This window comes from Trichechus manatus, unplaced genomic scaffold (assembly GCF_000243295.1).
Source record: "Trichechus manatus latirostris isolate Lorelei unplaced genomic scaffold, TriManLat1.0 scaffold00180, whole genome shotgun sequence".
In the NCBI taxonomy this organism is placed as follows: domain Eukaryota; kingdom Metazoa; phylum Chordata; class Mammalia; order Sirenia; family Trichechidae; genus Trichechus; species Trichechus manatus.
In genome coordinates, this window is record NW_004444116.1 from 5,314,092 (window position 1) to 5,339,097 (window position 25,006).

The 25,006-nt window shown below is 48.5% G+C and overlaps 1 protein-coding gene across 1 annotated transcript; it reads right to left on the minus strand.

Moving 5' to 3' along the window:
* Nucleotides 1–646: 646 nt before the first annotated feature.
* On the minus strand, nt 647–25,006 carry TRIM26 (tripartite motif containing 26). Its single transcript, XM_004387109.2, has 8 exons — nt 24,152–25,006; nt 8,146–8,617; nt 7,878–7,973; nt 6,114–6,344; nt 3,554–3,576; nt 2,223–2,338; nt 1,936–1,968; nt 647–1,400 (listed from the first exon to the last, which is right to left on the minus strand). Exons 2-8 carry the CDS (start codon nt 8,563–8,565, stop codon nt 718–720), a joined length of 1,602 nt encoding a protein of 533 aa, XP_004387166.1. The 5' UTR covers nt 8,566–8,617; nt 24,152–25,006; the 3' UTR covers nt 647–717.

Consider the following 25,006-nt stretch of genomic DNA (forward strand, 5'->3'; position numbering starts at 1 on the left):
TAAGACACAGATGGCTCCAGGAAGGGCCACCTCCTTAGTCACAGAACCCATGTATGCTCAGCCCTGGTCTCAAGAAGTCCAGGTCCCACTCTGGACCTCAGGAGGAGCTGATTTCCATTGGTGCTCCAAATGGCCTGGGACGCCTCAGTAGAGTTTCATTCAACTCATTTTTAGCACTTTCATGTGGGTTCAACTCTGAGTTGGGGCAGGGGCAGGTACAGGTCTGTTTCAAATGCCAGGGAAGGCAGGCAGCAGAGTAGATTTGGGCATGGGGGACCCTGTGAGATTTGAGGACAGCAAAACAGCCTTAAATGTAACCATCACTAGTCCTCCCCAAGCCAGCTGGCAGGGGATGTCACCCTGGGCAAGAACGCACAGCCTTGGCCCCATAGTCAACAAAGAGCGCGGAGCTGGTCAAAGGCAGTGATGAGAAAGGACAAGGAAATCTCATGAATTTCAGGGTGGGAAGTTCCCCACCAGGAGGCGCAAGAAGAGCCAGAGGCAGGCAGCACAGATGGAGCAACAGCCCTGAGTGTTGTCTCAAAGGTGCGACAGGGAGGGTTGGCAGTGGATATGGGTCCCTCCTCTCCCCTGCTCCAGGTGCTCTGGCCAGGCACATCCTCCCCACCCCACCCCTGTCCCCCAAGTTCAGAGAGTCCTGGAATTCCCTAGAATCGAAGCATCTGTGGCTGTGGGATCAGGGGCAGGTGTCATGGCTCACGGTCTCAGCAGGAGACGCGTTCCTGGCCACTTGAGCCACAGGAAGGGGACCAGACGCCGGGTGAAGGTGGCAGTGAAGGTGTAGATGAGTTCCTGCGACTCTGCATTGGTGAAAGTCACGGTGCCCCCCTCATAATCCAGGGCGATGCCCAGTCTCCGGGGCCGCAGTGCTGGGAAGAGCTCAGCCTCAGGGTTAGTGTTGGCCCAGATGCCCGCAGAGGAGAGGCGCAGCGCCCACACACCATCCTCCGGCCGCAGGGAGAGGTCACCTTTCCTTTTCACGGTGTCTCTGGCCACCCCCACCATGCAGCTTTCCAGAACTTCTTCCTCTTCCTCCTCTTCTTCCTCCTCATCCCCCAACGATTCCTCGTCCTCATCCGTTGTTTCCCATTCGTCATATCCATCCCCATAGTCAGCCTCCTCTTCCTCCTCCTCCTCTTCCCCTTCTTCCTCCTCGTCCCCCTCCTCTTCCTCCTCGGACCAGCCCTCCCGCTCCACTTCCACTTCCCAGTAGACCTTGCCCCAGGTGAAACCTTTACTGCCCAGCACCCCAGGTTCACAGTCAAACTGCTGGGGGTATAAGTAGTTACTCCGGTACAGGTTGCTGTAAGTCACACACTTCCAGTCCTCCGACAGCAAAAGGTACCCACTGGCCGACTGTGGGTCCAGAGTGACACTCACTGTGGGGACAAGGGCAGAGAAAACAGTGTCAGTGGTGGTTCAGAAGGGCGCCACCAGGCTGCATAGGGTGCTATCACATCTTGGTCTACATGAATGGTTTCCCTAGAGGCATGCAGTGCACAACCCAATGGCCAGGCTGAGGAACATAGCTGAGGGACTGGCACAGACATGGCCTCTGGCCTTAGGTTGCCATTGCTGTTTGCTCTGAATACTGGACCCACAGGGTCAGGCAGCTGAGAAGACACTCAGCCACAGGGAAAAGGGCTGGTGGGTAAGATCTGTGCAGACAGAATAATTAAATGTGGGGCAGGAAAGGGGTCAGACTATCAAGTGGAGGCCTCTACTACAGACTGCTGACTAGCTGATTGGTCAGAAAATGCAAAGGGAGAGATTCAGGTTTGCAGCTGGGAAACTCTCCCTGTTGCATAAGAAAAGGGGTTACCCAGGGGCAGCTGGGGGGTGGCAGTCAGAATGTCTGTAGGGAGAGTATCCTTCATTTGAGGTAAATCTAGGAATAACCCTTAGAACACTCACCTGTCTTGTATTCCAGGTCTCTCAGTAGCTTCCCTGAGAAGAGACGAAAAAAAAGAAAAGGGAGAGCAATGATTCTCAAGCCCAGCAAATGTACGGACCCACATCTTACTCGGGGGGTATTAATTTCTCAACAGGGCTCAATCCCTGAGACACTAAGAAGAAAAGAGAAAATAGCTGGGAGACCTCAGAAGAGTGAGGTCAGAGACTAAAACAGTCAGGAGTCAGGGTACCTCTCTCAAAGTGGTACCCCAGCTCGACTCCATCCCAGTGCTCCCCTCAACCCTCACCTTGGAATTCTCTCAGGCCTCGCTGCAGAGAGAGAAGTTTATCTGAGAATTCTCCAGTTCTTTTTTTAACTACCCGGGCGATGGGTTTCCCAATCCAGAACTTCTTGCGTGGATACCTGATATGATGGCAGACATAACAACCTGTTACTTAGTGTCATACTTTCCTCTTTTAATCCTCATGACAACTGTGTGAAGGGGATGGGAAAGGTACGATCATCTCCAATCAATCGAGGGGAAAACAGGCTCAGAGACACCAAGTGAACTGCCCGAGGCTGGTAAGGAGCAGAGCCAGGACTAATGATCATCAGCTGACTCCATGTCCAGAGCACTTCTGTCTACTAGGCCACGTGTCTACCCTCTCCACCCTGTCCCACCCCAAACAAGGACAGTGGGAACTTGCTCAGGTGGAGAGCCAGTCTTCAGTTCTCAAAGATGTGGTTTTACTTCCCATCAGAAAAGAGGGAAGGGTATCAGGATGAACCATGGGGTGAGGGTATCTCTGGCATCACTATTCTCACTACCATCAAGTCAATTCCGACTCATAGCAACCCTACAAGACAGAGTAGAACTGCTCCATAGGGGTTCCAAGGAGTGGCTGGTGGATTCAAACTGCTGACCTTTTGGTTAACAGAAGAGCTCTTAACCACTGCACCACCAAGGCTCCAAGAATACAACAGGCATTGCAATTTCAAGGAGCAGGAAAACCTTAGTAATGATTTTATTTAGTTTTTTCTTTTTTTTTAATTCTGTAAAACTCTCAAATAACTTTTCTTGTGGACGTAGCACATTTGGACTCCCTGGAGTCTAGTCAGAGCTTCTGTTTACATTCACCATAAATATGGAGTCCCCGGGTGGTGCAAATGGTTAAGGTGCCTCAGAAGAAAAGTCTGGCAATCTAATTCCAGAAAATCAGCCACTGAAAACTCTATGGAGCACAGTTCTACTCTGACACACATGGGGTCACCATGATTCGGAGTCCATTTAAGGACAACTGGTTACCAGAGATATTGTTCCTTATTGTTGTGTGCCATCGCGATGATTCCAACTCATAGCGACCCTATAGGACAGGGTAGAACTAACTGCCTCATAGTTTCCAAGGCTGTAAATCTTTACGGAAGCAGGCTGCCACATCTTTCTCCCTTAGAGCAGCTCGTGGGTTCGAACTGCCAACATTCTGGTTCGCAGTCAAGTGCTTTAACCACTGCACCACCAGGGCTCCTATAGGCATCACGGTTATTCCCCATTAATTCAAATGGATCACGGTCAAGAAAAAGGGGAGGGGATACAGGCACAGGGGAATGATGCACACTGTGGGAAGGAAGCTCTTTTACCTGTTTAAGAAGTCTCTGGTGTCCTAGAAGAGAAGAGTACAAGCATCAATGTCAATCAACTAAACCCTTCATTCATATGTACCCAGCACTGTGTTAGAGACCAGATGATAAGATAAATATGGTCCCACCTTATGGAGCTGACATTCGAGTGGGGATATCAGATTTAAAACAACAACCACCATGATCACAGTGACAGAAGCAAACATGGCACGGGGGGGTGATGAGGAAAGTGACAAGGTGACTTCTCTGAGGACATGTACTGAGGTTTAAAGGATGGGAAGGTGCTAGCCAAGTGAAGAGTGGGAAGAAGCCGAGGTGGGAGCCAGAGGCCAGATCATGCAGGACTGGCTAGGCAGAGGTTAACTCGTTGCTGTTGAGTGGATTCTGACTCACAGTGACCCTATAGGACAGAGTACAACTGCCCTATAAGGTTTCCAAGGCTGTAAATCTTTATGCAAGCAGACTGCGTTTCATTTCATGATGTGGACAGCGGCCAACAGTGGGATAGGCAGAGATGCAAACCTGCCACCGCACTCTGTGAGGCCTGTCCAGGGCTACATTGGGGACAATGCCAGTGTCTCTTTGGGGTGCTTCTCTTTAACATCTTCTTGATATTCCCAGCCCAGAGGCCTTTCTTTCTTCTTCTATCATCTTTATCAAAAGGTCTCTCTGCTTTACATCTTTTGTCCTGCTGCTTCTCCTGCTCCTCTGTATTTCCCTATCAGGCTTTTGGATCTGGGCCCCTATTTTGGGTCTCATTCTTACTGTCTGTTGACAGTCAAATAACCTCTGGGAAAATATTAATGATAATTAATGAGCTAGCTGTCCAGTTCTCTTCCAGCAAAATCAAACCCAAACAAGCACACAATAAAGCCACACTAGTATCAACGACATTTTATGTGCTGGTTTTAAACAGGTGCCCACCTTCTCCCCCTTCCTCCTCCCCACCCTATCCTGGGACATCTTCCATCTGAGGGTTCTCTGAGACTGTGCAAGGCAGGGCCTCTGCTGGCCCACACAGCTCCTTCAGGCGGACTAGGAAAAGGCAGCCTCTGGGAAGGCGCAACTGGATTTCAGCCCTACCAGTATCCTCAGCCCTGTACCTCTCCGTGCCATGCACAATTACACACCCACAGTGAAAGGAAGGATACACACCTGATGTGGAAGGAGAAAAGGAAGAGGGGCAAAGGAAGAAGCATCAGGGGACCCTGTCAAAGAGTCTGGCATAGAAATTCGAGGGAACAGAAAGACTTCTAGTGGAAAAGGGGAGGCCAGAAAACCATTTTGGACAAAATAAGGGAACAGAACGAGGGCACTGAGGCCTGGAGTCAGGAGCCCTGGGCTTGAGCTCTGACTTGGTTACTGACCCACTCCATGGCCTGGGACAGGCCACTCTTGCTCTCTGGACCTCAGTGACTTGGTCAGTGGGGAACTGGGCTGGAAGAGTTCTGTAATCCTTGTCAGCCCTCATTCTGAGCCTGTATCCACCATGGTGGAGACACAGGCCAGGGCCACCTCTTCACAAGCCCTGTGCTGGTACACACACTGGGGGAAATTGCCTTGCCATCTCTTCCCTCCCGGGGATCAGTCTGCCCTGTCGCTGGCCAGGATAGCATTTTCCTGAGGAGACCCCAGTGGTTCTCCTGCTGACAGACAGGCCTAGCCACCCCAAACCATGGAAGTGGGGAAGACAATCAGACAGGCACTTCCAGTAGGAAGGAGGTGTGGTGTCATTTCAACCTGACGACCTGTCCCCCAGTCCAGGACTCTCCCTTTCTTGGCTTCAAAGCCACCTCCTCCAGGAAGTGTTCCTTGCCTAATCTCCATCTCATTTCTCTGGTGGTAATTCCACGATCCCAGAGAAAATCTTGCGCGCTCTGTCTCCCTTCCCTAACTGCCATCTCCTCCAGACCCTCCCAGCCCTTGAGAGAAGCCACCGTTCAGCCCTCCCTAAACCACCCCATCCATGACACCACTTTTCATCTCAAGAACCATAAAAAGCTTTCGCCTGAGAAGCGTCTGCCAATGGCCTGTTAGAAGAAGGGCTCGTGATGGCAGTGATGAGGATGCAGGGTGATGATGATGACATAATAACCTTCCCTTCTATTTCAACAGCAACTTTTACTTTTTAAAATGTTTTATTGTAGAAATTTTACTTTTTAAAGTGACACCGAAACAGTCATACCACTTTACGCTCATATGATGCCTGGGGTAGGTGGGAGGGTAAGTGACTACCATCCCCTTGTTTAGATGAGAAAGGAGCTCTAGTGGCACAGTGGTTAAAGCACTTGGCTGCTAACCGAAAGGTTAGTGGTTCGAACCCACCAGCTGCTCTGAGGGAGAAAGATGTGGCAATCTGCTTCCATTAAAGAGTGCAGCCTTAGAAACTCTACGGGGCAGTTCTACTCTGTCATATAGGGTCACTATGAGTCAGAATTGACTCGACAGCATCGGGTTTGTTTTGGGTTTGGTTTAGATGAGAAAACAAAGGCCCCGAGAGGCAGCAACTCCTCTATACCATCTATGTCTCCTGGTTCCCAGCCCCAGGGGAGTCTCTCACCTGCATGAGCTCTGCAGCTGGCTGCTGTGCCTTGTCCTCCAGCTCGGAGATGACCAGTGCCAGCCGGGCAAGCTCCCCGATGCCCCTGGCCTTGTACTTCTCCCTGCCCTCCGTGAGCTCCTGCTCCAGCTTTGCCAACTGGTCCAGCAGGTGTTGCTCCCGCTCCCTCAGGAACTGATGACTCGTCTCAAACAAGGCCACGATGCACTGCTTCTGGTCCTGGAGCTTCTGCTACAGGGGCAGGAAGGAGACAAGGGGTGATGACTCAGCCTCGATGGAGGATCCCTCCATGACCCGGCGTGAGAAGCACATAAGGCTGACTGACTCATCACCCGTTGTTACCCCCATTCATGAATCTGCCCAGAGGTGCCATGGAAGAAAGATCTGACAATCTCCTTCCAAAAAATCAGCCATTGAAAATCCCATGGAGTATAGTTCTACTCTGACATACGTAAGGTTGCCATGAGTCAAGTCAACTTGACAGTAAATGATTGGTTACTGGTAGTGTTTAAGTTGGGAGGAGCTTTAGAGCACTGCTGGTCCACCCTCCTCTCCTCAAAGAAGACATGGTAAGTGAACGAGTTAAGTTCACTCAGCCACTGTCTGACTGGACCCTGACTCTGCCCGACAGGTCTGCCCAGCTCCTTGCCACTGAAGTCCAAGTTACTCTTCTAGGTGAACAATGTGTGCCAGGGCCTTTGTGGAACTTTGTGGGTCTCACTTGTGAGCTGACACTTTTCCCCCCTGGACACTAATCTCTGTACATCCCTACTTCCTGGAAGCTTTCCTTGATTCATACCATCCAAGCCTGACCAAACCTCTCTTGGGATACCCCCATAATATGTATAAAATACCTGTGTGCACCCCATCCCTGCCCTGCATTTCGGTGACACTGTAGAATGTCTGTTGTCAGGGGCCATGTCCTTTCCTACCTCTGAGCCTCCCTGCTGAGTGCGGGCTGGGCTCTAACCAGAGTCCCCTGTCCCCACTGCTGACAGATGTTGGCTGAGAGGCTTCCATGCACACTGGGCCTAGGGTGCTTCTGGACACTGGCCATCTCTTGCTTTATTATCTCCCACTCCCAGGGCCTAACTGCTTACTGCAGGCCTCCACTGCCCATGTCCCTGACAGACACTCCCCTAGAGAACTGGAACCACCTGATCAGTTTCTTCCCTCTTGCCCCATCTCCAATCAAGCGTACAATGTGCCGCCTTTGTTTTCTAACTACAGGCAACTGAGAGGCCTGGGCCCAGGGTTTACTAGACACAGAGCTAGTCATCCCAGCTGGTCAGGCCTTCCTTAGCTCTCCCCTCTCAGTGCTTATTCCAAGGCAGCTCCCTCCTCCCAACTCCCCTGGTTCCTCTCCACTCTTAGGAATCATGTCTTCCCCCCACCCCCATCTTTGAGAGGAAGAATGAAGCAAGGCCTTCCTCACTTCCCCACACTTTGGCTCTCCCTGGTAGAACAGAAGCAGCTGCCAGACATGGGCCTGAAGCTGAGGTGAGATCCACGGAGAATGAGAAGGGCCTCAGCTGACACCTAGGCAGCCCACTCACTTATTAGATGAGAAAACAGGTCCTAGGCCATACAGCTCAGACCAGCAGGATGTGGGTTAAAACGCAGGCCTCTCGGTCTCTAGTCCTACACTTGTCCTCTCCAGTGAGGTCCTCCTAAAGTCTCTCCCCATGCTGTCTCTCCTTGCCCATGCCCCAGCTCCCCACGGTAAATCGCCACCTCAGGGCCTTCTCCACCAGCCTCACTTACCAGCGCGGCTAGGATATCGGAGTCTCCCTTCGTCTGAAAGCCCTGAATTTTGTCTCTATCTCTCCTGAGGGTAGTCAGGTGGTTCAGGATTTTTTCCTGTGGGAAGACAAGCAGTGGGGACATGTGGATGATCAGGGCTGGGGCAGGAAGGTGGACTCAGGCTCGAGTCCTTGGCCTACCGAGGGGTCTTAGCCAGGCCTGCCTTCAGATGGACTGCAGGGCAGGCATAACGCAAGGAAGGTGGCACCTCAGGGTGAGGAGGGCTTACCCTGTGGGGCTGGGCGGCCTTCTCCATGAGGATGGCCGTGTGGGGCCGGTGCTCCCGGGACTCCCGGCACATCACACACAGCAGCTTCCCATCATCCTCACAGTAGTAGTGCAGCTTCTCCTGGTGCCGCTCGCACAGCTTGGCATCCTGCTGCTCCCGGGCCCCCTCCCCTGGCTGTCGGCCCTTGTCCACCTTCAGCCGCTCAATGTTCTCCACCAGGCTGGCCAGCTGCCACACTGGGCGGATGTTCTCCTTCTTAAAGGGCTTCTTGCAGAGCGGGCAGACGGGGCGGATTTCAGTGGTGCAGCTGCGGCAGAAGACATGGCCACAGTCGATAGTCACAGGGTCTCGCAGATAATCAAGGCAGATGGAGCAGGTCACCTCTTCTTCCAGACTCCGCAGTGGGGCTGATGTGGCCATGGTGCCCTGAGCACAGAGAAGGCGCTGCTCTGTTCACTGGCAGGGGCTTCTCCTTGGAGAACAGAGCACGGAGTCAAGAGCAAGGACAAAAGGGGTGGAGGTGGTAGCCTAGCACAGGGCCACCAGCTCCAGCAATCAACCAATCAATAGACACTTATCAACTCCAATGAGGCTCACACAATGTCAGAGTGAAAACGGACCTTATGGGTCATCTAGTCCACCTCTTCATTTTACAGATGAGGAAACTGAGGCCCAGAGAGGGTACCCTGGTAGAGTGGAGAGCTGGGCTGCACCAGCCCACACAGCGCCTTTGGGAAAGCATGCCGGCCTCAAGACTCTCCGTCCATCTGTTGGGAAATTGTCTGTTATGGACTGAACTGTGTCCTCCCAAAATAGGTGTTGGAATCCTAACCCCTTTATGCATGGATGTGATCCCATTTGGGAACACAGTTTTCTTTGTTATGTTAATAAGGCCATCAGTGCAGAGTGTGTCTTAAACCTAATCACTTCTGAGATATAAAAAGAGCAGATTAGGCATAGAAACAAGCCAAATCTCCAAGGAACTGAGGAATGGAAACTGAAAGAGACACAGATTTCCCCCAGAGCAGACAGAGAGCCTTCCGCTAGAGCTCTGCCTCAAATTTGGACTTCTGGCCTCCTGAACTGTGAGGAAATAAATTTCTGCTCTTCAAAGCCACCCACTTGTGGTATTTCTATTACAGCAGCACTGACTGACTAAGACATTGTTCTAATGCACGAATTTTGCTAGAACAAGACACTTGATTCCTTTGCTGGAAAACCGTCATAACAAATACACAAAACTACATTGTCTACCATGTACATGGCCCTCCCTCATTTGGGCAGTACACAAGCTGCACAACCATTCACGGGAACCCTGACTGTCCACAGACTCTTTCGAGGACCAAGAGCACTGAGGCTCTTTATCAGCACTCACGAAGCATTAGGAGGCCAAGCTCTAGTGTGTCCCTTTATGGGCATTTCCTTGGACTGTGCTGTGGTTTTGGCTTGATTCACCTCCTAGGAAGTTGGATTCTACCTAAACTCACCCCACCCGCAGAGCACAGTCTGGCCACACTGGACTTGTTCTCAGTGGTAACTCCCCTACCTAGCTGGCCTGGTTGCTCTGCTGCTAACAAGGGCAGCAGTCCTTCTAGCTAAGCTCTCAAGGGAAACCAAGATGGGAGGATCCCTGAGGGGCTGTGGCTGCTAAGTGCTGATGAGGGCTTGGGCCTTAGAGGGAGCCCGGAGGCTAAGCAGGGAGAGGATGTTGCTCGGTTTACCTCAGCAGCACTGGCCCAGTTCATGTCTGAGCCTCAGCACATTCAACCCAACGTAGGTGGGTGCCAACAGCTGCCTCCTGCCAAAACTCTATGTGACAATTGAGAAGTCATTTAAGTACTCTGAGCCTCAGTTTATCCATCCATGAAATGGGGAAAGCAATACTTGACTTCAAGGGTTTCTAACAGTGTGAAATGAAAGAATTATGTTGAAAGCATTAAGCCCAGTACACAGAGGGGAACCTAGGACAGAACCCAAGACCCTTGTTTCCCAAATCCAGTGAGCATTCAAGCCACAAAGAGAGCAGGAGTGGAGATTCAAAGTGGCAGCGAGAGAGGAAGTAAGGCAGAACCAGTCACAATGACAGACATCTTGTTCAAGTACACAAGATCCTCATGGGGTGAGGAAGGGGTTGAGGGATGTGCTCTACCATTGATCCATGGACATCAACTGGAGCAGTCGCTGGGAAGATAGCCAACAGGGCACAAAGGTAACTGCGATGTAGGAATGAAGCGACTGGAACCACAGGCAATAGCAATATCATTACTGATTACACGTGGTCAAAGTCCATCACAACAGAGTTTAGTGGCCTTCTAGTTATTTCAATGTAGTGACACTTAGGAGCTAGAAATGAAACCCCCAGTCTATAAGACCCAAAGAAAGAACAAAACAGGGATACAATGCCTACACTGTAAGGGCTCTAATGCGATAATACATAAAAGTGCTTTACAAAGTGGAAGTACAGTACGAGTGTCAGGGACTGCTGATAATAAATTCCAACCAGAAGCACCAACAACTTTAGATGTGTGTGACTTTAAGAGATGCAATGAGTGTGAAGAAACACATACATGCAAAGCTCAAACAAAGGGACAAAGGAATTCAACTGGCAAAAGAAGATACGATCAAGTTCTTAGAATGTTAGGGCTGGTAGAAATTCTAGAAAATGCAGGTCTAACTTCCTGCTTTTACTGTTGAGGAAAGCAAGCCTGGCCCAGAACGCTTTCAACTGTAACATACTGCAAAGTGTTTGGAAAGAGGAAAGGAGACTGGTGCTGGGTGATTCTGTGGGCTTTGGACCCCTTTATCATGGCACTTTGTCGACTGGATTGAAAATTTAAAAGCTGAGGTTGTTTTGTTTTTGTTGTTAGGGGATGGCATGTGTTATCTTTGGGGCTGGGGATTTAATTCTGTCGCAGCTGACTGGAAAAATAAAAGGACTATGCACAGCTAGACGGTGCCTGGCTCCCACCACTGACTGCCTTGACAGGGATCACAATAGAGGGTCCCGGACAGAGCTGGAGAAAAATGGAGAACAAAATTCTAACTCACAAAAAAAGACCAGACTTACTGGTCTGACAGAGACTGGAGAAGCCCCAAGAGTATGGCCCCTGGACACTATTATAGCTCAGTAATAAAGTCACTCCTGAGGTTCACCCTTCAACCAAAGATTAGACAGGCCCATAAAACGAGACTAAATGGGCACACCAGCCCAGGAGCAAGGACGAGAAGGCAGGAGGGGACAGAAAAGCTGGTAATGGGGAACCCAAGGTCAAGAAGAGGAGAGTGTTGACATGTTGTGGGGTTGGCAACCAATGTCACAAAACAATATGTGTAGCATTAATTGTTTACTGAGAGACTAGTTTGCTCTGTAAACCTTCATCTAAAGTACAATAAAAAATAAATAAATAAAAGGACTTTGAAGAGTTCAGCTACTGCTCTTCTGCCACACAAAAGCTGACACAATTAGCCACCTTTATCACTTAGAGGAAGAAGCCCTGGTGATGCAATAGTTAAGCGCTCAGCTGCTAACCGAAAGTTCAGTGGTTCAAAACTATCAGCAGCGGCACAAGAGAAAAAACCTGGCAATCTGCTCCTGTAAAGATTAGAGCCTAGGAAATCCTACAGGGCAGTTATGAGTCAGGATTGACTCGACAGCACACAAAAGCAACATCACTTAGAGGGAGTCCCTGGGTGGTGCAAATGGTTAACATGCTTGGTTGCTAACCGAAAGGTTGGAGGTTCAAGTCCAACCAGAGGCACCTCAGAAGAAAGGCCTGGAGACCTACTTTTAAAAAAATCAGCCACTGAAAATCCTGTGATGCACAGTCCTACTCTGACACACGTGCAGTTGTCAGGAGTCACAACAGGAACTGGTTTTTTGGATAACTTGGAGCAGGTGTCCTTGTTGAGCTTTGATGGGTCCTTAATCTCCCTGAAACTATGTAACAATTATTGTACATATATTAGATGACTAAAATTGGGAATTACAGAAGGACACCAGCTAACATAAGTATACAAGGGATGACAGAATTAGAAAATCACCATTTTGCAATCCCCGTCATAAAAAGACAAGGATCATCAACAGATGTTAAAGCCATTATGAGAAAGGTGTTGCAGGACAGGGTATTCCCATGGTGTCAAAGTATCACCCCACAGATTACTTACCAACGTATCTTGAGAAGGGGGAGATCTGGTGACCTATCCCTTGACCAAGTGACCAAACCCAGCATCACTAATAGAGGAACAAACTGGCATTATACGCTTCCTGGTGTGACATCATGCAAATTACATAGCATTGCCTTTAAGGTGTTCTTGCCAAAATCCTTTACCTGAATGAATCTAATCAAGCCTTTAGACCTAACTTCCAGTTTACAGAAAATATACAGGTCAGAGGGCTGAGCTAAACCACACCATGAGGAAACAATCAGATAAATCCAGAACCTGGAACATTCCACAAGACAACTGGTCTGGTCTTTTTAAAAGTCAATGTCATGAAAAATAAAGGATTGTTCTTGATTTAAAAAAGAAATGAAAACCAAATGCAATGTGTGAACTTGACTGGATGCTGGTTTAAAAAAAAACAACTATAAAAATCATTTTGGGATAATTAGGGGAAAAACTGAAAATGGATGAGATATTGGATCATACTAAGAAATCATTATTAATTTTCTTAGATATGATAATGATATTGAAGTGACATAGGAGAAGTCCAAATTTCTACGCAATTCATACTGCAGTATTTAAGGATGAAGTGTCATGGTGACTACAACTTATTTTCAAATGGTTCAGCACATCAAAACCAAAAGCTGGAAAATCTTCTTGGGAGAAAGAGAGGGACCATAGTTTTCTATTACTTTCTTAAAAGGGTCTGTAACAACCAAACATGTTAAAAATCACTAATATAGAGATCATGGTGCTTGACACCTTGTAGAAGCTCAATACATATGTGTTGAACACATGAATGCATTCAGAAGAACTGAAGACGTTATTAACAGTACTGGACCATTTGTTCTTAAGACTCCACCATAACCAGATAATCCAAACAGTGCCATTTCTATGTTCAATCCCACTGCTTGGTTACACAGACTCTACCTTAAACATATCATAGCCTGTATATTAAAAGAGGGCTTACTGTGGCATTGCTGAATACATATAAGACTCAAGGTGTAAACCTATGGGTTGGACAATCTGGGTTCAAGTTTAGGCTCTGTGATTCAATTATCAGGTGATTTGGGGTAACTGCAGCATTTATTTAAGACCCACACTAGATGCCACGTGCCTTTACATATCATATGATTTTAATGTTCAGGATATGTTGAGGAAACGAGGTGAAGCAAGGGCACATGGCTACCCAATGCCCAGGCCCAATCTACTACATTCTGTTTCCTACCCAGGCAAACTGTAATATGGGGTCTAATACCAGCTGCTTTGTTGGGAAGTTCAGATGAGGTCATGTGCATGGAAGGGCTTTGTAAATTGAGAAGTGCTGATTAAAGTGAAAGGGCATTATTACTGCTGATACCAAAAGTACCCAACCTTAGCTATGGCAGACTTCAACTGCTAGAAACACACACACACACACACACACACACACACACACACCCCCCAAATCCTTTCAGATCCAACACAAAATCCACCCTCTCCAAAAACTCTTCCCCAACCTACCATGCTCCCCTATGATTTTAACCTCTCCATCATTTATGCCTTCAATGTGTTCTCTCTGATTATCTCAACAGGTTTTCCACAATGTGGGATAAAACCACTACTCTTTTCTCCATTCCTACTTCTGGGGCAGACAGAAACCATAGAAGGTCAAAGCCGGAAAAACCCTTAGAGATGATCTAGCACTGCCCATCCCCACCCCTCTTACCCACATGAGAGTTCTGAAAGCCGTAGCTGAATCACTTTTCCCCAGAGGTCACCCCCTGTCCCAGGGCAGGCAGGTCTTCTGTCCCTTCAATAAACCAGAAGCTGGTTGCAATTCTGTGAAACCAGGAAGATGCTCCAAAGGGCAAAGCCTTGCAATGCCCTGGCACCCTCCTCCAGGGCAGAAGCGGGGCCACTCCCTACATTTCTCTGAGTTTCCTTTCTCCCGAAATCACCCCTCCCCTACAGGTCTCAGGAACCCTGTTGACACAGTGGTTAACAGCTACAACTGCTAACCAAGAGGTCGGCAGTTTGAATCTACCAGGCGCTCCTTGGAAGCTCCGCGGGGCAGTTCTACTCTGTCCTATAAGGTTGCTATGAGTCGGAATCAACTAGATGGCAATGAGTTTGGTTGTGGATTTTTGGCTACAAATGTGTGGATGTTATAAACACATAATCCACATAAATCAACAGGCTGGTGAGGTGACACAATTTCCAGCCGAACATTTCAGGATGTGGTGCGGTACACAATTCTTGGCTGTGAGAATCACTGGGAGCTGCAAAAACGAGCTGAGGAAAGCATTGTTGTAAATGTCCACACCTTGTGGGTAGACACTCAAACCCCTGCCCCTACCCCTGCCCTGGTCCAGTCCCAGAGGAAAATGATCAGAATTCTGGCCTGTTGCTTCTTAACAGCTGCCAACTTCTGCTCTGGTAGGTGCTAAACTCCTTCAACAGTCTCTGACTCCTGCTGCTCCACATCTAACACCTTCCTCTCCACCTCCTGCTTTGGGCTCTATGTGTCACACAGAAAGGGACCCTAGAGGACACTTAATTCCAGATGTGGACTCTGAAGCCCAGAGAAGTGAGGGGCCTGGATTTGCACCTTGGCCTCCAGGCTACTCGGCTCTCTTCACAACCCCAAGCTGCTTTTCAAGCACCTGCCTGGGGCTCTTCAAACACAGACTTTCTTTCTTGTAATCCCAAAACACTTAGCATGGGACTCCCTGTTCCACAGTGGGCACTGGTAGTTCAGTGGGAGAATTCTCATCTTCCATGCGGGAGACCTGAGTTCGATTCCTGACCAACATTCCTTGTGCACAGCCACCATATGTCAGTCAGTGGAGAAGTGTTGCTAAGATGCTGAACAGGTTTCAGCAGAATTTCCAGACAAAATAAACCCCTATGGATCACAACAGTCCAATCTGCAACCAAGCATGAGGATGGCACAGGACTGGGCAGTGTTTCATTCCATTGTGTATGGAATCACCATGAGCCGGGGGCCAACTCCAAAGCAGCTAACAAGAACCCTGTCATATGGGAGCCTTAAAAATGTGTATTTTCTGAATCTGAAAAAAGCATATCCTCCTAGGAGAAGTAACCTCAAAGAGGTACCTCTATCAAACCTGGAGATGACAGAATTCAGGACAAAAAGTAATCCGGAATGAATACTAGAGGAGTGGCTGAACCTCTGCTGAGGATGTGAAAGGACTGGAGTCCCCATATCTTACAAGCCTGGCTGTGGCTGCAGAGGCCTGGTGACTGTGGTCACACATGGGCTACTCTTCCCCTACAGGGCTCTGCATCAAGGTGCTCTGAAGTACAGTGCAGGCCACACAGGCCACTGGGGCCAGGTGGACGGTGCATGTGACAAGCTTGGAACAGTGGCAATTCCCACAAGGCTCAGAGAGGGGCCTGGAGGCAGGAGCCAGCTGGGAGGGGGATGAGACCAGGCTTCCCGGTGTCCTGGTCCTGCAGGTGACCCCCAAGGCAGGGACTCTCTGTGTTTGTGTGCCTGGACATTTGTCTGATGCTGAATGATGGACCAGGCTCTCTCTTGCCTAAAATTTTTTCCAGAGTGTCATTTGGTGCTTGACATCAGAGAGTATAAGCAGGAATCTTTATCACCTAGTGGAATGGTTCGCAACCCTGACTACACCTAAGAATCACCTGGGGAGGTTTCAAAAAATACCAGACCAACTGCAGACCAGCTGACTCAGAATCTCTTGGTATTTTTCAAAAGCTCCCCAGGTAATTCTAATATCTAACCTGGGTTGGGAATCACTAGCCCAACTCCTTCATTTACATCTACCCCCTCAAAACTTAAGAACAGAGGGCTGGTATAATTTGCTCAGATGATTTGGCAGAGCTGGTTGGCAGCAAGGCCAGGGCTAGCTCTGAGGTGCACGACACTAGTCTGGGGCTCCTTCCACTCCACAACACTGCACCTTGATGCCTGAAAAAAGGAAATCTCCATCACCCCTAGGGAGTGGTGTGGAGGACCAGTGTCACAAGCAGAAGAAACCAACCACCCAAGGGAAGAAGGGTAGCGGTGAGTTTGAGGAATTGACAAGTGGCCATCAGCCACAGGTGGGGTGCGGTGGGGTGAGCAAGTAGGGCAGACTGTCTGGCACGAGCAGAAAGAGGACGGAGAGATAAGCAGGGAACTGATTGTGCAAGACATTGTGGGACGCATTAAGGATTCTGGACGTTATCCTAACAGCCCTGGGAAGCCACCAAGGGTTTTGAGCAGCTGGTGTCATAATTCATTCAGTAGCTCACTGATATTTATTGGGTACTTACTGTGTGTCAAGGAGGGCAGTAGTGGTTCAGTGGTAGAATTCTCATCTTCCATGTGGGAGACCCTGGTTTGATTCCTGGCCAACGCACCTCATGCACAGCCACCACACGTCTGTCAGCGAAGGCTTGCGTGTTGCTACGCTGAACAGGTTTCAGTGGCGCTTCCAGACTAAGAAGAAAGGCCTGGAGATCTACTTCCAAAACTCAGCCAATGAAAACCCTACGGCTCACAACAGTCCAATACACCACCGATCACGGGGTTGGACCAAGACCAGGAAGTGTTTCGTTCAGTTGTGCATGGGGTCACCATGAGTTCAGGGCCAACCTGAAAGCAGCTAACACAACAACTATGTGCTGGCACTGGGGATATAGCAGGGAACAAAAATGGCAAAGTCACTGTCTACGCTTCTAGTGACATAATTAGAATAACCCTTTAAAAGCTGAAATCAGATCTTATTGTCCGAATGAAAACCCTCCAGGGTTTGTCAAACTTACTTAAAATCAAAACCCTTCACCCTGGCCTGTAAGGACCTCCTTCCTCTCTCCTTTGCTCACGGAGCTCCAGCTATGCTGGCTTTCCTTTTGTCCCTCAAACACACCAGCCACATTAAAATGCAAATCTGCTCATGCAACCACTCTGGTTAAAACCCCTCAGTGGCTGTCGGTCCTCCAGGGACAAAGGTCAAACCACTTCCCATGCCTGGGAGGCCCCGATAATCCAGGCCTAGCCCTGTTTTAGGCTTATTCCCTGCACTCCTCACCTCAAACTAGACCCCACAGGAAGACTGAACCCCTCTCCTCGCCTCTAAAAAAGTGCCATGCTGTTTCCTCTGCTGAGAACACCATTCCTTTCCTGCTTAGTTAACTCCTTTCTCGGCTTGGGGTCTCAGCTGAAAGCTACCACCTCCAGCAAGTCTTTCCTGACTGTCATACTGAGTTCACCGGCTCTCTTCCTCATACAGCCTAAAGCACCCCACACTGCACCTGTACGTCTTTTCTGCAATTGTAAGTCATGACTTAACTCATACAATGACTTGTTTAACATCAGCTTTTCCCATCGAACAAGGAAGTCAACAGAGACTGTCTGTCTCACCCCAGAATCTACCACAGTGCCTGCACAGTAGATGCTCCTTAAGTATCTGCTGAATGAGAACAAGCAATCTTAGCCACTTTTATTTTCTCTCTGGCAAGATGGTAAATTACTAAGGAAGGGATTTCTTTATATTCCCTGCAGCAGGAAAAACAGTAGCTGCATGTCACTTGCACTCAACTGTAGGTCATGGAACCCAAGGTTTCGTGTCAGGAATGTGGAGAAACCAGTAAGAAGGAAAGGCTGTGTTTGAGAATATGGTTGCTGTGGAATAAATTATAATGGTGATAATCACCCCCTCTCACCCCCCACCCCAATTTCTTTAGTTTTAGACCATAGGTATTCATCCATAAAGGTCTTGGGTGGCACAAGTGGTCTGCAATTGATTACTAACCTAAAGTTTGGTGGCTCAAACTCGCCGAGCCCCACCACAAAAGAAAGGCCTGGTGATCTATTTCTGTAAAGACCACAGGCAAGAAAACCTTATGGAGCACTTCTACTCTGCAACACATGGGGTCACCATGAGTCAGAACTGATTCAACTGCAGTGGGTTTGCTTTTCATACATCCATAAACAATACCGTTTGTTTTTCCTGGTTTTGAGCTTCCTATCAATGGAATCATATTGTGTGTATGTATTCTTTTGTCTTTTGTTTTGCTATCAACATCACACGTGTGAGGTTCATTCATGGGATTGTGAGCTGATTTTTTTCCTTTTCATTGCTTGCATGACAATACCACAATTCTTTAATGTACTCTACTTCTGATGGCCATCTGGGTTGCTTCCAGATTGGGACAACTACAAACACTGCTTCTGTGAACATTCCTGCACACGTGGCCCGGTACACACGAGCATGCAGTTCCTCTAGGGCAAATACGCTGGCCATCAGGTAGATGCTCCTCAATTTGACTAGATACAGCCAAACTGTCTTCCAGAGTCACTGTACAACGTACACTCCCACCAGCGGGTATGTGTAGTTACGTTGCTCCACATCCTCTCTAACACCTGGTGTTGTCACCTTTTACATTTTTGCCAGTCTGGTGGACGGGAAATACAATCTCGTTGTATGTGTCTGTGAGAAAGGAAGGAAAGAAGGAGCAAAGGAGGGAGGGAAGGAAAGAAGGATGAGAGAGGCCCAGTAACAGGCCAAGGAATCCTGCAGCAGCAGCAGATCAGACATCATGCTCCTTGATAAAACTAATGTGTTGTTTAGGAGCTGGGGGGCCTGTCTAGCTTCCATTCTTCCTCCCTTTGGTAACTACACCCATCTCCTTTCTGGGGATCATGTGCTTAGGGGGGCTCTCCCCCAGCCCAAGGGTGGCCATGTTTCTTGCTTCAGAGAAGGGTACACGGCTCAATTACATCAACGAGTCACAAGGAGACCTAGTTGAGACACTTAGCGAAAAAGATGCTTGTGGTTTCTAGTGAACTTGGCAAGAGATGATGTCATATGGTTTGCAGCTACCAGAGCGATCTTGCTAACCTGAGGCTCAGCCTGTCTGAGAATGATGCCAACCCAGAGAGATGAAGCGAAAGAAACCAGGTGGCATCTTTTGAAGCCCTATATCAAGCTGTGCCTGAAGCCAGTCCTACCCTTGAACTTCTCAGTCACATGAGTCAATAAATGCCCCTTCTGCCCAGCCAGCTTGGACCTATCACTCACAAAAGAAAGAATCCTGATTGATACCGCAGAGGAGGTTTTTGAAAGTTATTGGCCTGAAGTATACAAAGAGTTTATGCAGAAAAGAGAAACCAGCCCATTTATGCAGACAGAGGTCTTGTGACAAAGGTGGACACCGAGTGGCAGTTCTCTCCCTCTGCCCCAAGAGGTAGACTACAGACCGTGACAGATCACCAACCTGCTCTCAGCCATCACAGCCCCTCCCCAAAGCCCCTAGGAATTCGAGTGAGGAAACAGACCGAATCTTCTTCCATCCTGAGTTAGGAGTAAAACCCCTGGCTTTTCACTCAGCCTCAGCTACTCTGCTGTGCAGCCCTGGGCTAGATTATTGACCTTTCCAGCCCATTTTCACCATGAGAAAATAGGGAAGGAGGGAAGGGAGAGGGGATAATCTAGGCCATTCACAGGACAAACTGAAATAAAATGCAGCCCAAAGCTTTGGGTCAGGAATCCCGGTTTTACTGTGCTGATATCTGAAAATAATTCAATTTGGCTATCAGGCAGGAAAAGGCCAGTTATCAAATTTAGTCTTTTCAAGATCATAAATACAGCCAGAACTTAACAAAAACTGTTTAGTTTGATGGAGATAGTCTAACCATTCACTCCCAAGGGGCAGGGAGGGATCTAAACTACCTGCTGGGGGCAGGGAGGGGCAGTTACCATATTTCATCAATTCTGAGACACCTACATCATCACATTTTAGCATCTCTGAAATGTCATAATTTAACTTGTAAAATATTTTTATAGGATCTATAGGGACACTATGAGTTGGAATCGACTCGACAGTGATGGGTTTTTGGTTTCGGTTTATGCAGAACATAAAACCAAAAAAACCAAACCCATTGCTATCGAGTCGATTCTGACTTACAGCGACCCTGTAGGACAAAATAGAACTGTCCCACAGGGTTTCCAAGGCTGTAAATCTTTACGGAAGCAGACTGCCACATCTGTCTCCCGCGGAGCAGCTGGTGGGTTCGAATCACCAATCTTTCAATTAGAAGTCGAGCGCTTAACTACTACACCACCAGGGCTGCTTCTGGTACATAAAATAGGGCACGTAAAATAACTGATGGCATCTTAGACTCAGTGAAACAAGACACATCTTCTCCGCAGTGCTGCCAGGGTCATGTCTAAAACACACATCCCATCCTGTCACTCTTCTGCTTCAAAATGCCTAGCTGAGCTGCAAACTACAAAGCAGAGCACATAAGGCCCCCACAATCTGGCTCCAACTTATATGTCCAGCCTCAAGTCCTGCTTCTCCCCATCTGATGCTCCAGCTACTAGATACAGTGAACTGGGAAGACACCCTCTTTTTCACTGTCACCATCCCCCCATACCCTTGTATGTGCTGTTCTCTTTGCCCCAAAGGCCCTTCATCCACCTTCTTGCCCTGGCAACCTGCAGCTCATCCTTGAAGGCTTGCATCTAATACATCCCCTTAACTGCGAGGTCCTTCCTGTCCCCATCCCACCTCCAGTGAATCCCTCCCTCGGTTAGTTCCTAAAGCTCTGCATACACTATATTTCTATTATAGCACTTATCATGCTGCTTCATAATTGATGTTTTTACCAGTACTTCCCCTCAACCAGAACGTGAGCCCAAGGAACATGCCTCGCTCATCTTTTTATCTCCAGTGCAAATGGTTAAGCGCTCAACTACTAGCCAAAAGGTTGGCCACTTGAACGTACCCAGAGACACCTCGGAAGACAGGCCTGGTGATCTGCTCCCGAAAGGTCACGGCCTTGAAAAACCTATGAAGCACAGTTCTACTCTGTACACATGGGGTCACCATGAGTTGGAATTGACAGGAGGGCAACTAACAACAGAATCTGGTACAAACTAAGTAGTCTGTAAATGCTTGTGAAATTAGATTGTTGTCAAGGATTGAACTGTGTACCCCCAAAATATGTGTGAACTCAGTTAAGCCATGATTCCTAGTACTGTGTGGTTGTCCTCCATTTTGTGATTGTAATTTTATGTTAAAAAGGATTAGGGTGGGATTGTAACACCCTTACTAAGGTCACATCCCTGATCCAATGTAAAGGGAGTTTCCCTGGAATGTGGCCTGCACCACCTTTTATCTTACAAGAGATAAAAGGAAAGGGAAGCAGAGATGGCGGACCTCATACCACCAAGAAAGCAGCACTGGGAGCAGAGCGCATCCTTCGGACCCGGGGTTCCTGCAGGGAGAAGCTCCTCGCCCAGGGGAAGACTGATTAGAAGGACCATCCTCTAGAGCCGACAGAGAGAGAAAGCCTTCCCCTGGAGCTGATGCCCTGAATTTGGACTTTTAGCCTACTAGACTGTGAGAAAATAAATTTCTCTTTGTTAAAGCCATCCACTCGTGGTATTTCTGTTACAGCGGCACTAGATGACTAAGACAATTGTCATCTCCTGATTCCAGAGCCCTGCTATCTTCTCCATTCTCCCTCTTTTTACCATGCTCCCCTTCCCCACCTGACAATCTTGCTTCAGCACAAGGTTCTGAGGGCTCTCCTCAGATTAGACATTCTTAGACACAAATATTACCCACATTTCCCTTAGCACCTCTCCAAAGCACACAGTTTTGGGGGGAAGGTCAACATTCCATCTCTCCCAGGCTGGCAAGTTCCAATTCATCCTGGATACAGTCTTTTGTTTTCCAAAACCAACTTCTTCCCATTCTCTATGCCTTTTTCTATTTTGACCCTGGGAGTCTTAATCTGAAGTCAGCCCAAGAGCATAGGCTCTCTTCTGTGGTTCACAGTGTCTTCTGTGGTGGTCAGTCTCAGTCTGAGTCCAGCCTCTGTCACTCCCTTGCAGGATGTGACATCTAACATGTTACCCACTGTCTCTGGGACTCAGTTTCCTTACCTTTTAAGAAGGAAGGAATAATAATACATGACTTGACAAGTTCTCCAAGTTGTTTGAAGTGAGGTCACATAAATAAAAATGTTCTGAATAGCAAAAAGCTCTATTAAAAACACATGCTAGGAAGGAGCGCTGAAGCCAACCAAAAACTACCAGTGGCCAAAGCTGGAACAATTTCAGCAACAAAATAAATAATAATAGTATTGGATTATAACCCAAAGTATAAAATAAATATCCAAGAGTCCATACTGATAAGAATAAATTAATAAATGGGAGAGGAAAGACAAATTTCTCCTGCAGTGTTCTAAATAATTGATGTAGATACTCCGTCCTCAAGGAGAGGCAGCCTAATTCCCCACTCTTTAGGTGTGGTGTGAGCTTCGCATAATGACTTCCTTCCAAGAGTACAGTATGGAAAGGGGGAAAAACACTGCTTCGGCCAGGTGATCAAGGTTAATATCAGCGTGAGAAGTGACATTGATAATGTGCACCTTTGATCTGATGTGGTGAGAACTGTACTCTACCAGAGGTTTTCTTCCCAGTAACCCATAACCCCCGTCTTACCACGAGAAAAACATCAGACAAATTCCAATAGCCGGGCATCCTACAATATATCTGACCAACAGAAAAACTAAACCAAACCTGTTGCGCTGAGTCAATTTTGACTCTTGGTGACCCCATGTGTATCAGTGTAGAACTGCCCCATAGGTTTTCTTGGCTGTACTCTTTTTGGAAACAGATCGCCAGGCCTTTCTTCTGTGGCCCCGCCAGGTGAGTTCAAACCACCAACCTTTTGGTTAGTAACCAAGCCCGCTGTACTTGAGTAGATTCTGATGCAAGCACAAACTGCTTGTGCCACCCTCAAAACTGTCAAGATCATCAAAAACAAATAGAGTCTGAAAAACTGCCACAGCTAAGAGGGGCGTAAGGAGATGTGACAACTAAATTTAATATGGTATCCTGGATCGGATCATGAAATAGAAAAAGGATATTAGGTAAAAGTAAGGAAATGTAAATAAACTATGGACGTTAGTTAATAATAATGTATCAATATCGGTTCTTTAATTGTAACAAATGTACCACACTGCATGTTAATAATCGGAGAAACTGGGTGTGGGATATACGGTAACTCTGTAGCATCTTCCCAATTTTTCTGAAAATCTAACACCGTTCTAAAAAGTAAAGTCTATTTTTTAAAAATGATCCCCTTAAACTGGGAAGGAAAAAAAAAAGATGCTAGGGATTATGATTTTAATTAACAGCCAGGAGGCTTAGGCACGGTGTCTGAGACTGATATTTGCTGCATGGACGAACGATTATCATTCTCCCCTCTTCTGATGCACACTCAAATCATTGCGGTATCAAAATCTGGAATGTAGTGGGAATTTGCAAGTGTTTATCTCCCATCTGCCCCACATAGAAAAATTTACACACTCTTCTTAAGGTCAAATAGGGAGGAAATCAGCAGCAGTGCTAATGGGCTGGAGAAGGGGTGAATGCACAGCTCCAAACAGATGTGGCCAAATCGGTTTATTCTGACCAAAAAAAAAAAAAAAAACCCAAAGAAACCACGACTTCAGCGTCGGAGGAGCCCTATTGGGCGTCTATCTACCAGGCTCCAAGCAACGAGACCATCATCCGGGCCCCGCTTACTTGTGGCTCCAGAGATAGCATGGATCGGAACCTGAGTTGGACACGGAAAGACTGGGAAGACCCAAGAGGAAGGGGAAAACGGAGGGTAATAGAGGCACAAGCAGCAGGAAGGATTAGGCTGGGAGGGTGCGCGCGGTGTACTCCACCCACCTCCGACCCTGCCCGGCAGCCCGGCCCCATCCTGCCCCCGCGGCCCGGCGGCCGCGTCCGGTCGCCCCAAACTCCGGGGCGCGTGTCTGAGACTGTTGCTTTGCTGCATTTCTTATCGGACGCCACCTACTCACCGGTTCCGGGTTTCGAGTTGCGAATGCGAGGCTGAGATCGCTTCTCTCCCGCCGCGGTGTGTTCCGGGACCCGGCGCTCTCCGAGCAGCCAGCGCGACAGCGCCCCCCAGCCCCGCAGTCTCCGGGCTCTCCAGGGCCCTCCGGCGAGATTTCTCCTGGGCCAGCCCCGGGATTGGCCCCTGCTAAGCCGCGCCTTCCAATCGGAAGCTGAATATTGTCTACGTCACGATCACCGGGCAAATCCCCGGGATTCTGCGAGGTGTCGGGCAGCAGCTGCAGAGAAAAGGAAACTGAAATCCGTCGAGACAAGGCTGAGCCAGAGCGGCCGCACGGGTTCAGCGTATGCTGCGGGCTTCCCTGTTACAGGCTGAAAACGACCCGAGTTCTGAGGCCTAGGGAGCCAAATGAGTTCCCCAGTAGAGGACTCTAGGGTGCAAGAATGTCCCCCTTCTCCTGAGGCCCTCGCCTTCCAATTCTTGCCTCAGGCTGGATGAGTGCGAAGTGGCGCTCGTCGGGTGCTCAACATGGAATTTGACTCTTCGCCTCCAACGCGGCATAAACTGGCCTCCCGGACCAGGCAGGAACTCAGCAAACGAATCTTCTCAGGGGGCTGTTTACAAAAATTAACTACCATTTATGGAGCGCCTACGCTGAGCAAGGCGCTTTACGTAAATATCCTTAAACAGAGCAGGCATTGTTGCCCCCACTCGACAGAAGGGAAAACTGAGGTTCCGAGAGCTCAGCAGAGCTGTTTCCGCGCTGAATTCAGAAAGTACAGAGCCGGACTCGGGTTCCCAGAGCCCTCCGTGGAGAAGTTTTCACCAGGTTCGGTGCGTCCCAGCCGCCTTCGTCCCC

Coding starts and splice junctions, on each gene's coding strand:
- TRIM26 (XM_004387109.2), bottom strand. CDS start 8,565: ATGGCCACATCAGCCCCACTGCGGAGTCTGGAAGAAGAGGTGACCTGC. Junction 6,345..7,877: donor CCGATATCCTAGCCGCGCTG/GTAAGTGAGGCT, acceptor CTGCCCCTGTAG/CAGAAGCTCCAGGACCAGAA. Junction 1,969..2,222: donor AGGCCTGAGAGAATTCCAAG/GTGAGGGTTGAG, acceptor GTCTCTTCTCAG/GGAAGCTACTGAGAGACCTG.